Source organism: Salmo salar, chromosome 25 (genome assembly GCF_965601325.2).
Source record: "Salmo salar chromosome 25, fSalSal1, whole genome shotgun sequence".
Classification (NCBI taxonomy): Eukaryota; Metazoa; Chordata; class Actinopteri; order Salmoniformes; family Salmonidae; genus Salmo; species Salmo salar.
This window is the reverse complement of record NC_138315.1, coordinates 8,826,868-8,840,298: the sequence shown is the minus strand read 5'-3', so window position 1 is coordinate 8,840,298 and position 13,431 is coordinate 8,826,868. Positions and strand designations below refer to the sequence as shown.

At 39.0% G+C, this 13,431-nt stretch overlaps 1 protein-coding gene across 1 annotated transcript in view; it reads left to right on the top strand.

The window, feature by feature from the left end:
• The first annotated feature begins 277 nt into the window (after nt 1-277).
• LOC106586109 (G-protein coupled receptor 39) overlaps nt 278-13,431 on the top strand; it is a 63,642-nt gene continuing 50,488 nt past the window's right edge. Inside the window, exons 1-2 of the mRNA XM_014172979.3 lie at nt 278-568; nt 758-1,612. Of these exons, the coding sequence (XP_014028454.1) occupies nt 823-1,612 (790 nt within the window). The 5' untranslated portion in view covers nt 278-568; nt 758-822. The remainder of the gene's footprint in view (nt 569-757; nt 1,613-13,431) is intronic.

Sequence of the window (13,431 nt, the reverse complement as noted above, 5' to 3'; positions counted from 1 at the left end):
CACTTCTGTTTTCTTAGAAGGCATGTGGAAGAGTGTGAAAGTAATTAGTATATTCTGAAATAGTTTTAATTTGTGTAAATAAGCCTAAGAATAGTGTTTGAATAAATGTGCCATGTAGCAAAGTTACATTTTTTAGTTCTGGCACATATTATATTCATCCAAATAGGAGTTGATAATATTCGGGAAGGGCCACACCTCTGTATGACTAAAGAGATGTGTAGTAACCCTTGGTCCCGCCTACACACAATCATCCTTCTCCCTGAAGTAGAGCCAGGGTTCATACTGCACTTGAGTAGTGATAACAGAACAGGGCCGTGCTCTCTCTCTCCCTTGCTCTGAAGTTTAATTTTTAACTGGTAGGAGAGAGGAGATAGGAGAAAATCAGTGCCTGCTGTCAGGGTGCAGCTTGAAGCATGGCACAAGCAAAGGAGTAAATCCAATACTTTCTGGATGAAGAACTGTAAGGACGGCCGATGGTACAAAACTCAGACTTCAGGCCAGTAATAGGTAGTCCTGCCATGTTGAGCCGTGTGTTTCAAAGAAGCTAAAACGAGGAAGAAACTTTCTGGTATGTCTAATGGGATCCTAATATTCTTCTGTGATATGGTTTATCTGGGCAACCAAGAGGTCTGTGTTAAGTTAATCTACTTTTACAGTTGACCACGGTTTTGGACGAGGGTGTCAGAAATATATTATTTTATCTCTGAAAAATAAATCTCTCCCTGGCTGTTTGGATTTCCTCTGGGCTCTATTACAGACTCTGCCCTGCTGAACTGATACGCTAGGAAAAAATCTATATCTGGAAATCGAAACTCAGTAACCATGAATGAGGGGGAGGCCGAGATAGCCGAGGAGAAAGACTGGAAGGAGCTGGAGCCCAACTATCCCATCAAAGTCTTCCTCACTGTCCTGTACAGCCTCATCCTGCTCACAGGCATCGTGGGAAATGGAATCACCATTCGGGTGACACAGGTGCTGCGGCAGAATGGCTACCTGCAAAAGTACGTGACAGACCACATGGTGAGCCTGGCATGTTCCGACCTTCTGGTCCTCCTCATAGGAATGCCCGTAGAGCTCTACAGTGCCACGTGGTTCCCCTTCACCTCAGCCTCGGGTGACGCTTCCTGCAAGATCTACAACTTCCTGTTCGAGGCCTGCAGTTACGCCACCATCTTGAACGTGGCGACGCTCAGCTTTGAACGCTACATTGCCATTTGCCACCCGTTCCGCTTCAAGGCCCTGGGCAGAGAGCGAACAACAGGGAGTCTCATCGCTCTTGCCTGGGTCACGTCCGTGTTCGTAGCCCTCCCGCTGCTGTTCGTCACAGGAATGGAGGGTCATGTCCCAGAGCGAGCCATCATGCCCGTCCAGAACCTGACGTTCTGTACCAACCTGAGAAACCAGTGGGGGATGTACAGGGCCAGTATCTTTGTGGCGTTCATTGTGTACATGGTGGTGCTGGTCAGCGTGGGGGTTATGTGTCGGGCCATGATCTTGGTCCTTCAGAAAACCATGGGGCCCATAGGAAGAGGGGTCAACGGAGTAGAGGACAAGCCAAAACACGAGAGTGCCAGGGTCAAAGCCGCCAAGAAGCAAACCATCCTTTTTCTAGGTAAGTTGACACTTTTACATTCTACCTAAAATATCTAAGATGTTACTGATTGAAATTTTGAAAGGATGATGATACATTTTGTTTAGCCAACTGATGGCCACAATGTGTGTGTGTCCGTGTGCATGTTTGTGTTACACAGGGCGTGTACACCATTGCATTCCAACTGGTAGACAGTGTAGCTGTTGTGACAGGGCCACCGGAAAATGTGTGCCGATTTTGATTTAGGTTAATAAAATATATTGTCGCAAAGCGTTTAAAAGATGGCCAAAGTGTTGTTTTTTTGTTCGATTTGCCTCATGATTTGTCAACTCACAACTCGAGCGCAATTTCTCTGTCCTTCACATTGGAGTGCTTCAAATCGAAGTGCTGCTGCAAGCTCTTTGCTGTGTCTTGACCAATCAGATTCACGGAAATCACAGGTCGTGCATGCTGGACACAACGCACAAAGCTCAAGGCGCTCGCTTCACTTTCCTCCGGTATTGGGTATTTCGTCAAGATGACGACCTAAGCACGCAAACTTCAAAGAGCTAGTTAGCGAAGTCTCTCAATTTATATTTACAACCTGAACTTCTCTCAATTCAAAATACTGTAAATATAAAATACATATTAGTCACTATACTGTTGGTTATTGTCCTAGAAGAGAATGTCAATGTCAACATTTTCCTCAGGATCCGGTGCTCTGAAAGCTAGTGTCAAAGGAGCTAGCAACAACCATGGCAACAACGCTAAGGCTACAGAGCAAAAGCATCTGACCACTACTATGTCCTGGCTACCCCCTCCTCATCAGGACCAAAAGACAGACGCAGGGATTCCTCTCACGTTTCACCCATTAAAGACCACAACCCAAAGATAAAGGCAAACCCGGGGAAAGAGATGAAAATGAACCAAAAGTAGACAAGATTTGCAATTTAACACTACTTGGAGATAACATGCTCACAGACAGGGTCGATAAGCAAGACAAAACACTTGAGGACATTAACTCTCAAATCAAACAGAACATTCTCATGATCACGAAAGCATCTAAGGCGTTTGAATTCAATGCTGAGATAAAAGAAAGCAAAACGAAAAGTGCTTACCTGGAAAAGAAGGTCTCATTACTCTTGAAAGGAGGTAAAGACCAACCCGATAGAATTAGAGTGCTTTAAAAGTAGATGGAACATCAACGGGACAAAGAAACATTTTGTCAGCTCAAGTTTGAATTTGGTTTATATTCAAACGTGGGCTGACTAGGCTACCTACCGTTTTCAATCTAAAAGTATTAACTGGAATTAATCTATGAAAACAATAGCTGACATAGACTGTAAGTCAATTTCTTATTAGGCCTACAGTTGCATATGTCAGGGCTACACTATGCCAATCTGCATAAAGAAAGCTCTGTTAGTTCTATTGTCCAATCATGTTGCTTTCTCTGTGTCTGTATAGGAAACCCCCTAGTCCTTTAAAAAGTACTGTTGCTGCAGTTTGACAGGTTTTTCATCCTCTCCAAGGCCAGGAGTTTTTCCAGGATTTTTTAAAAATCCATGTAACCTGATAAGAAAAACTCTGGTTCTATCATAGCCCATTTTAAACCTTTTTACAACAGATTAGTCACGCCATACCATATAATGTCCGTAGTTTTACCTGCTTAGGTTACCTGATCAGGAAAAACGATGGGCCCCAGAATGTTTTTTTTTCACCACACCACTCTGGGACCTGTGGTGTGTTGAGAGTCTGTCTAACTCCTCTGTTTACTTAACAGTGGAAACGCCACTCTCGGGCCCCAAGCTCCGATTGACTCCACGACACCATTTTTAAATGTTATGACCATTCAAATGATTTATTTCACACATACGTCTTCTGTTTGGGGTGGTCTGTGCCATTACTGTCCACAGAGAATCTCAAGGGAACTCACATGAAGAACACGCCTGTAGTTGTTATATTGATGTCACGTGGATAGAAAGAAATACCACACAACATTGAAGTGTGTATACACATTAAGTATGCAGAGTTATTTCTTCATTAGTTCTGGACCGTATTATTGTATTTTCTCATGTCTTGAATGAATGTAAAGTTCTCGGGTGCTGGAAGCAGGAAGCCTTGTATACTGTACATTTGTTGACAGAGACATTGGTCTAGAATTGGAGGCCTGTAATCCATCTTAACATTGACTATAATGATTAATATGTGTGGCTGCGTGCAGACAAGTCAACATGCACATGTGAAGTGTTTGCTCTAAATTGGTTACAGGGTTTCCAGGCAATAGTTTATCCCAACAGCAAATAATACATGGCAAAGAGTATCGGAAGTCAACGTGAATATAATGTATTGTTAGGTTCTAAATGAACCTTATAAAATTTCACAGACAATTAGTAAAGCTTAAACCAAGTTTATTCACCCATTGGGTCCTACAGCTGCATAAGACGTATTCACACAAGCACTGATATTTAATCCTTTCTCTTATACTGAGTCTCCTTCTACACATCTGAAAAGAAAATGCATCTCTTTTGCTAGACAGAACTTTAGTGATATCTGTTCTTCCTCACCTCATCTGACCTGACTTTGCTCACTCCTCCCCAACTCACGGCTGTCATGTTGACTTGTACCAGAGTATCTCTTCTCCTCCCATAGAATCCTTGATGGCTAACAATAATATATCCGGACAGAATGTAAACGTTATACATTCCCCTCTCTCCCTCAGTGACCTGAATAAGTATATTTCATATTTTCAGAACCCAACAGTATGATATATTAAGATGAAAATTACTCTATTAATGGTACAGTAGATCTCGCTGGGGGTACTTGTGTTATCAAATTGAAAATGGGCAGATTTACTTCAATTTGGCACATGATAATGTAAACTGAGAGAATGTGTAACCTCATCTCTCCTCAATACTGCACTCTGCTCCTCTCAACCACCTACTTGAACCATTCAGTGTATACATATTAATATTTAGAACACAGACAACATACCCTTGCATTTGTACATTTATGTGTGTCATCTATTATGTATTAAATATAATTATATCATATATCATATATATTATAGCTATTATATATTATTCATCTAAATCAACAGTTATATAAGTGATATACATTTGCAGAATGTCCAGTTATAAAATATAGGCCTACAGTAGCATATACGCTAACCATATCGTGTACGCTAAGAAACCAGGTATATGCTAAATCATCATTGGATTCGCCTTAGAAATGTGTAGCTTCTTTAGTTACTTTGTTCATGTACATCCTAAGGCTTCTCCATTCCTAAATACCATCACAGCCCTTTCAGACAACAACAATCTCCACAATTGGTTATGCCATCGTGGCTTCCATTTCACTACTAGACCAGTGATCACTACTTGAAGGTACAACAGCTCACTGAGCAGTGCTTGAAGAGCTGTCCTTCAACTGATTGCAAGGTAGGAATTTCAGTGCCTGGCTGGTCTGCTGCCACTTGACAAGTGGCACTTTGAAAGTGATTCATATGTAATTATGTGTATTTGTTTTTAAAGCGGTGTTGTTGTATTCAACAGCTAGTATTGCAACATAGCATCCTTGAGTTTGTGTTGCAATCAGAATGTAAAAATAATAATACATTTCATTTGTATAACACTTCATTACAGTGTTATCTTAATGCTCTACATAGACAAAAATGTAAATAATGATTAAAAAAAATTACATAAAATACACTGAACAAAAATATAAACGCAACATGTAATGAGCTGAAATAAAAGATCCCAGAAATGTTCCAAACACACAAAGAGCTTATTTCACCCAGATGTTGTGTACAAATTTGTTTACATCCCTGTTAGAGAACATTTCTCCTTTGCCAAGATAATCTATCCACCTGACAGGTGTGGCATATCAAGAAGCTGATTAAACAGGATGCCCATTACACAGGTGCACCTTGTGCTGGGGACAATAACAGGTCACTCTAAAATGTGCAGTTTTGTCACACAACACAAGAAATTGGCAGTATGTCCAACCGCTCTCGCTCTCGCAACCGCAGACCACGTATAACCACGCCAGCCCAGGACATCCACATCCGGCTTCTTCACCTGCGGGATCATCTGAGACCAGCCACCCAGAAAGCTGGTTTTGCACAACCAAATAATTTCTGCACAAACTGTCAGAAACCGTCTCAGGGAAGCTCATCAGCGTGCTCGTCGTCCTCACCAGGGTCTTGACCTGACTGCAGTTTGGCGTCGTAATCAACTTTAGTGGGCAAATTCTCACCGTTTATGGCCACTGGCACACTGGAAAAGTGTGCTCTTCACAGATAAATCCCGTTTTCAACTGTACCAGGCAGATGGCAGACAGCGTGTATGGCGTCGTGGGGGCGAGTGGTTTGCTGATGTCAACATTGTAAACAGAGTGCCCCATGGTGGCGGTGGCGTTATGGTATGGGCAGGCATAAGCTAAGGACAATGAACACAATAGCATTTTATCAATGGCATTTTGAATGCACAGAGATACCGTGACGAGATCCTGAGACCCATTGTCGTGCCATTCATCCGCTGCCATCACCTTATGTTTCAGCATGATAATGCACGGCACCCATGTTGCAAGGATCTGTACACAATTCCTGGAAGCTGAAAATGTCCCAGTTCTTCCATGGCCTGCATACTCAGACATGTCACCCATTGAGTATGTTTGGAATGCTCTGAATCGATGTTTACGACAGCGTGTTCCAGTTCCCGTCAATATCCAGCAAATTTGCACAGCCATTGAAGAGGATTGGGACAACATTCCACAGGCCACAATCAACAGCCTGATCAACTCTATGCGAAGGAGATGTGTCACGCTGCATGAGGCAAATGCTGGTCACATCAGATACTGTTTTTATGATACCTTAAGAAAAAGATAGGGGCGTGTATCTGTGACCAACAGTCATGTGAAATCCATAGATTAGGGTCTAATTAATTTATTTCAATTAACTGATTTCCTTATATGAACTGTATCTCAGTAAAATCTTTTAAATTGTAGCATGTTGCGTATATATTTTTGTTCAGTATAAAAACTTTTTAGAATCAAGACAGGAAATAGAAGTACAGTAGTAGAATAGGTGCTAAAAGGACAGTCTGTAGAAATATGTTGTAAGGCCCATTTTAAAAGTTCTGATTGATGGAGCAGCTCTCAGATGTTCAGGGAGAGCCTTCCATAAGCGAGGGGCAAGGGAGTAGAAGGCTTGGTCCCCCATAGTACGGAGATATGTCTTGGGGACTTGAAGCATTGGTGAGTTGCTGGAGCATAGTAAGGTTAAGTACATGTCTATTGTCAAAATAAATTAACAGTGTCATGGAGAAAGTGCAATTTTGGGAAAAACTGTAAAGCAGTCCCTGGTTGACAATTGCTGGTCCTGGGTTGAAATTCTAGTCTGGGCTACCTCCCGAATTTGCTGCAATATAAATTATGTAGATGTTCATCAAACCCTCATTTTCCAGTCTAGTGTTCATTGTGTGAGATGATTTATCCTGTGTCATGCTTTGTACCATCTGCTCCCCCTTTTCATGACAAAGGGCTTGACTACATAAGGTTCCATTAGCATGACTGTAATTTAGCCAGTAGCTTCAGTAATTTATCAGCCTCCCGGTAAGGTGGGGCAGGAAGAATTCATCAGCCGGTCTAGAACAGTGTTTTTTTCACAAACTAATCTGAGAGAATAACTAATGCCATCAGCCTGATGATTTGAGTCTCAGAGGGCACAGTGCTACCATTTCTAGCCACTTACCTGTAACACGGTGCTGTAGTATCAGGGTCAAAGACGAGACGTGTAAATTTGGTGTCCGAAGGCCAGTCATTTAACATAAAAAGATAAATATGTAGAAATATAATATTAAATCACTCATCACTTACCCTTCTTTTGACCCAGAAATGTTTGTGTTGCAAACTATTACATTAAGGGAGTTATTGAGCTCTAAAGTGTCAAAATGTCCTTCAGTGTAACAGTCCGGGTTAAAATTCTAATGACAAAAGTGTTTTTAAAATGTAGAAATTCATCCTAAAAATATAAATGAACACCCATGGCATAATTGTGTTAGTGTTTGCAACAACACATAGAATAATAGACGACACACTGCATCTAAAAAATTTAAATAAAACTTCAATAGCTTTTGCCCGGACTTCTGCGCTTCATCAATGTCATTCAATATAGCAAAGGTAAAACGCCATTTTAAAGAATATCATATGATGGTAATCATGTGACATCACAAATAATACCTATTGAAGACCCTCTATCAAAGTGATGAGGTGAGTAAATCTCTTTGAAATATTTGATGATTTCACCTTTTCACCCTCTAGTAACATCCACATGTCCTTCAGAACAACACAGAAAATATACTTTTAATGTTATTATTTTATAAAAAGCTATATTAAATATGAAAAGTAAGGATAATCTTTATAGGTCATTACTTTATATAGGTGGCCAAGGAACTTCCTGTTAAATATGTTTATGCGTGAAATCCATTCTTCAGTATCACACTTTTGTCCTTCAGCACAACAAAAGTTTCATGTTATACCACAATGTCACCCGTTATGCTGAATGACAGTAGTTTGTTATCCCATGTTTTCACTAGTTTACAACATTTAATCATGCAATTCATAATTACTTGTTGTATGAATACTGAATATTAGCATTTCAAACTATTTCATGGCATTTTAACGTATTTCAAGGCACATTATCTTTATACTGTAGATGCCGTTGTCTTATAAGGAAAGGGCTGCACGGCACAGACAAAATATTAAATGCAGATCCAGTTGCTAGGGAGGAAAGACTAGCCAGAAGAAAAGCAAGGTATTGTTTTCATGGTTTCATGCTACTGTCAGCAACAGAATAGGATATAATAGGATATAAAGCTGGGTGGATAACACTTAACATTAAGTTGCACTATTATACTGTAGTTAATGTTTTATTGAACTGCAGTTAAGGTATAACTGATGGAATATATTAGTTAATATAATATTACACACACACACAATTCTGGATAAAAAAAATATTTTGAATTATATTAGTTAATAATTGCTTCACATTTGGGGAACTTTATGAAAAATTGAGACTGTACAAGTTTGAATTGAAGTAGTTTGATGGGCATTTTATGTAGCTATTTTGTGTAGCTGAAATTGCATGTGTGTACCTGCAGTTTAACTGGCTGCACCAAGTTGAGCAGTGCCGAAACTTAAAAGACACACTTAAAGAACACGAGGTTGTAATCCACATGGACTTTTATGAAAATGATGCGTGTCAGCTGCATACAGAGGTTCAGGCTTTTCGTTTTGGGGGCAGCCGTAAGCAGGCAACTGTATACACAAGTGTTGTGTACACATCACAGGAATGCCAATCCTATGTCTCCGTTTCAGAGTCCCTTCTGCATGACGAGCATGCCGTGTGGGCTGATCTGAAGCCAGTTTTGGATAATAAGAAGGAAAAAAACATCCCTGACCACACTACACTGCATGAGTGAAGTCCCCGTCACGCAATATAGAAATGCAAATAATTTCTACCTACTGAGCACGGTGCCGTTTCTCATGGGTTTCAAAAAGGTAACGTGGAATTTTTCTGAAAAGTCCCACGGAAAAGGTGCACCCATTGGGTTTGGTGGTTCCGTGAAACGTTGTGCAGATGAGTTTGTCAAAAAATGGTGGTGACCTCCAGAGCCCAAAGGACCTCTACACCATGCTGGAGAAAACAAATTCACGTGTAAAGTACTTCTGGATTGCTGAAGATGAGATCAACCGATTTGATTAAGCAGTTCCAAATGAGTTGCCAGCTGCCAAAGGAACCTTAAAAATCCACCAGATCATCGCAAAGGAACCTGGAAAGATCCACCATCAGGAGGTGTCCTGCTTCTGCTCCCGAGCACGCATTGCCTGTGAGTGCAATGCTCCAACAGAGGTGGACTTTCAGAAGCAAAATGCAGAAACAGAAGACAGCTTGTCCACAATGGTGAAACCACCAGAGGACTTAAATGGAAAGTTTGTAATTGTCGATTACCAGCCATTTGTCGGCCAAGTTCTGAAGGTTGTGGGAGAGGAGATGGAAATCAGTTGCATGCAACAAGCAGCTGAAATAAATAATTAATTTGCATGGCCCCAAGTTAAGGACATCACATACTACTTCAAGTCGGATGTCCAAGCAGTAATCTCCGAACCAGAGTTGTTTACTACAAAACGAAGGAATTCAAAACTCTACAACTCTGACTGGGAAAAGTTTACAGAGCTTTATTATTCCAAATTCCAAGTTATACACCAGTTAGGCTACAGAATACTACATAGGCCTACACAAGAAAATGACATACACAAGCGATCTAAAAATAAATCCATGTTTTAAAGATGTTATTGAATGATGAGTTCAGTTTGAGAACGTTGATGAGTTCCATTTGATGTTCAGACAATGGATTTGGTTAATATTCTGATGTTCAGAATACAGAAATGTTTTGTTTTGATGTTGGTGGGATAATTATTTATGTATTTTCTTTCAAATGCCTGATGTGACGTAATGTCATGATATTACTTTGAGAAAGATATCCACTGTTTGGTGATGATTTTAAGCAAAACGACAGTTTTTTTGCACAATGTTTATGGAATGTGTTTTAATGAATGCTTTGTTTGAAATGTTCAATGCTAATTTAATCCTACGTGAATTAAATTGTATCTCATGTGTCAGTTAAACTATGATGTTGCATAGTAAAACCCATGTTCTTTATGTGTGTGGTGTATGGGTAATTTTTCTCTCTCTCTCTCTCTCTCTCTCTAGTATGGAAGCGATCTAAGTTCAGCTAGCCTGCACATTTTAAACATCTTATCCTGTTTTTTACAGTTTTATATCTTAAAAAATAGCTAAAAGAAAAATACTATTGCTGCTACTAATAATAGTTAATATGATCATTATTGTTATTGCTGAAGGAATCACATTTAATCAGTATTTGTGGGCCGTAGTGATATGTGTCATTCGGGGTAACAAAATAGTGTCATACAGTATAACACCAGTATTTTATATTAAAATACAATAATTTTGTGTTGTTGACTCAGAGAAACAAAAACAAATCTCAAAGGATGAAGTGAAAGATATTTTCATAGATTTTTTCTGATAGTTTTTGTAAAAAACCTTCAAATTTTGAGTTGTACCCATGATACATCAAATATGTGGTATTCAAAATAGAATGTCATTTTTGGGGGGTAGTTATATTTCTGCCAGTCTAAGCATGGATATATAACCTTGTGATTATGAAATATGGGCATAAAATTACAACAAAAAACAACAACACTTGTTCTACTGAATTACATTTCATATGAATCACAGTAAAAATGTATTATTGGCTTTATTCTTGAATATAACTAATATAAGGGTATAGGTGACACTCCATTGAACATAAAAAAGCATTTTAGAGAATTGTAATTGCTGTTTTATTTTTTTTCTACTTTGAAAACCTTATGCGTCTTTGACCCATCAACATTCATCATGCTTTTACTGTATTAACACAAGACACATTGATGTAAAGTAGCACATTGATTTTAAGACTTGCATGCCCTTTTGAAACCTTATCATATATAAACTTTGCTCTTTTGCACCCCAGTATCTCTACTTGCACATCATCATCTGCACATCTATCACTCCAGTGTTAATGCTAAATTGTAATTATTTCGCCACTATGGCCTATTTATTGCCTTACCTCCCTCATTTTACTACATTTGCACACACTGTACATAGATTTTTCTATTGTGTTATTGACTGTAGGTTTGCTTATCCCATGTGTGACTCGGTGTTGTTGTTTTTGTCGCACTGCTGTGCTTTATCTTGGCCAGGATGCAGTTGTAAATGAGAACTTGTTCTCAACTGGCCTACCTGGTTAAATAAAGGTGAAATCATAGTATAATATATTTGATACAATATTGTTATTTTATTCATGTTATATTTTAAAGTAAGTGAACACACTCAAACATAGTAATAACTGATTGACCCTGTTGTGTAATGATCTCATTGCCTGGAGTGTAAAAACAAGATGCTATTTTCATGGTCGGACTCAATTACATGTCGGCCCGTACATCTTCACTGGTCTAATTGTGTCTTTGAAATTGGATAGAGTGAGAATCAGATTGAGTGTACAGTATGTGCTCCGGTGACCTCCCTACGGGGTCTGGTTCTGACAGGACAGGGAGTTGGCTGGCCATATTACAGTGATGAAGGCGTGAAATGGGGTTTCATCCATTAGCCCCTACTCATTGTGCACCCTAATCACTGGAGCAGGCATAATTCAGTTTGTCAAGCATCATGGACACTGTGGCACCTCAATCATGTCATACTGAGCCAATGGAAATGAAAACTTAAATGACGTTGTTTTGAGGCAGTTATCCTCTGATGATTAATATCATGATGAATAATCCTGAAGCAAAAGAGTACACTTTCTACTCAAACAGGCATCAATTATTCTTACAAACCGATTTAATACTATTTTCGACACCTATATTTTCTTTAATTAAGAAAATAGAAATTTCACATATGAGCTTGTCTGACCACTACGCTTACAACTGCCTATTTCAAATGTATGAATCTCCGAAAAGAGCCACAAGATGGAGTTTCAACATTTCATTACTGGAAAATCATACATTCTGTGATCAATTACAAATTTCACTAAATGAATTCATAATGATCATGTAAAATTCTGTCAATGACCCCCGGATTCTATGGGATGCCACCAAAGGTTTTATAAAAATAATGCAACTGCATTTGCATCTTCGCTGAATAAATCACAATAAAAGAAGACATCAGATTTGGAAATTTGTTAACTGTGTTACAGCGTTCTCAACAAACACTCTTTTCAGACCCGGTAGCTATTACTCTTTCCAAAGTCAAGACAGAACATAATGTTTTGATTTTTAAAAAAAGCAACATTTGCCATCCATCGAGTAAGACTCAACCATTACTTCCATGGTAATCATTCAAAATAGGTATTTTGAAACAATCACAACTAAATATAATCTTAGCGACTGTTCAAATCAATGGAAATAATCTGGGTGGCCATTTGATTAATTGTCCAGCAGTCTTATAACTTGGGGGTAGAAGCTGTTATGGCGCTCTGGTACCGCTTGCCGTGCGGTAACAGAGAGAAAAGTCTATGACTTTGGTGACTGGAGTCTTTGACAACTTCAAGAAATAATACAAAACCAACATTGTAAGCCTATGAGAACCCCCTAAAATGTTTTTGTTTAGAAGTAATATCTACGTAAATCTAGCCTATGTTGAATGGGCACAGATGGTGAACATCAGTTGACTTCCCTGAAGGTGGGTGTGTTCAGCTGTTCTAACATAATTGCAAAAGGGTTTTCTAATGATCAATTAGCCTTTTAAAATGATAAACTTGGATTAGCTAACACAACGTGCTATTGGAACACAGGAGTGATGGTTGCTGATAATGGGCCTCTGTACGCCTATGTAGATATTCCATAACAAATCTTCAGTTTCCAGCTACAATAGTCATTTACAACATTAACAATGTCTACACTGTATTTCTGATCAATTTGATGTTTTTTTAATGGACAAAAAATGTGATTTTCTTTCAAAAACAACGACATTTCTAAGTGACCCCAAATTTTTGAATGGTAGTGTAAGTAAAAATACTTTAAAGTACTACTTACTTAGTTTTTTGGGGTGTCTGTACTTTAATTTACTATTTATATGTTTGACAACTTTTACTTTTACTCCACTATGTTACTAAAGAAAATATGGTACTTTTTACTCCATACATATTCCCTGACACCTAAAAGTACTCATTACATTTAGAATGCTCAACCAGGACAGAATTAGGGCACCTATCAATATAACACTTTGTCAACCCTACTGCCTCTGA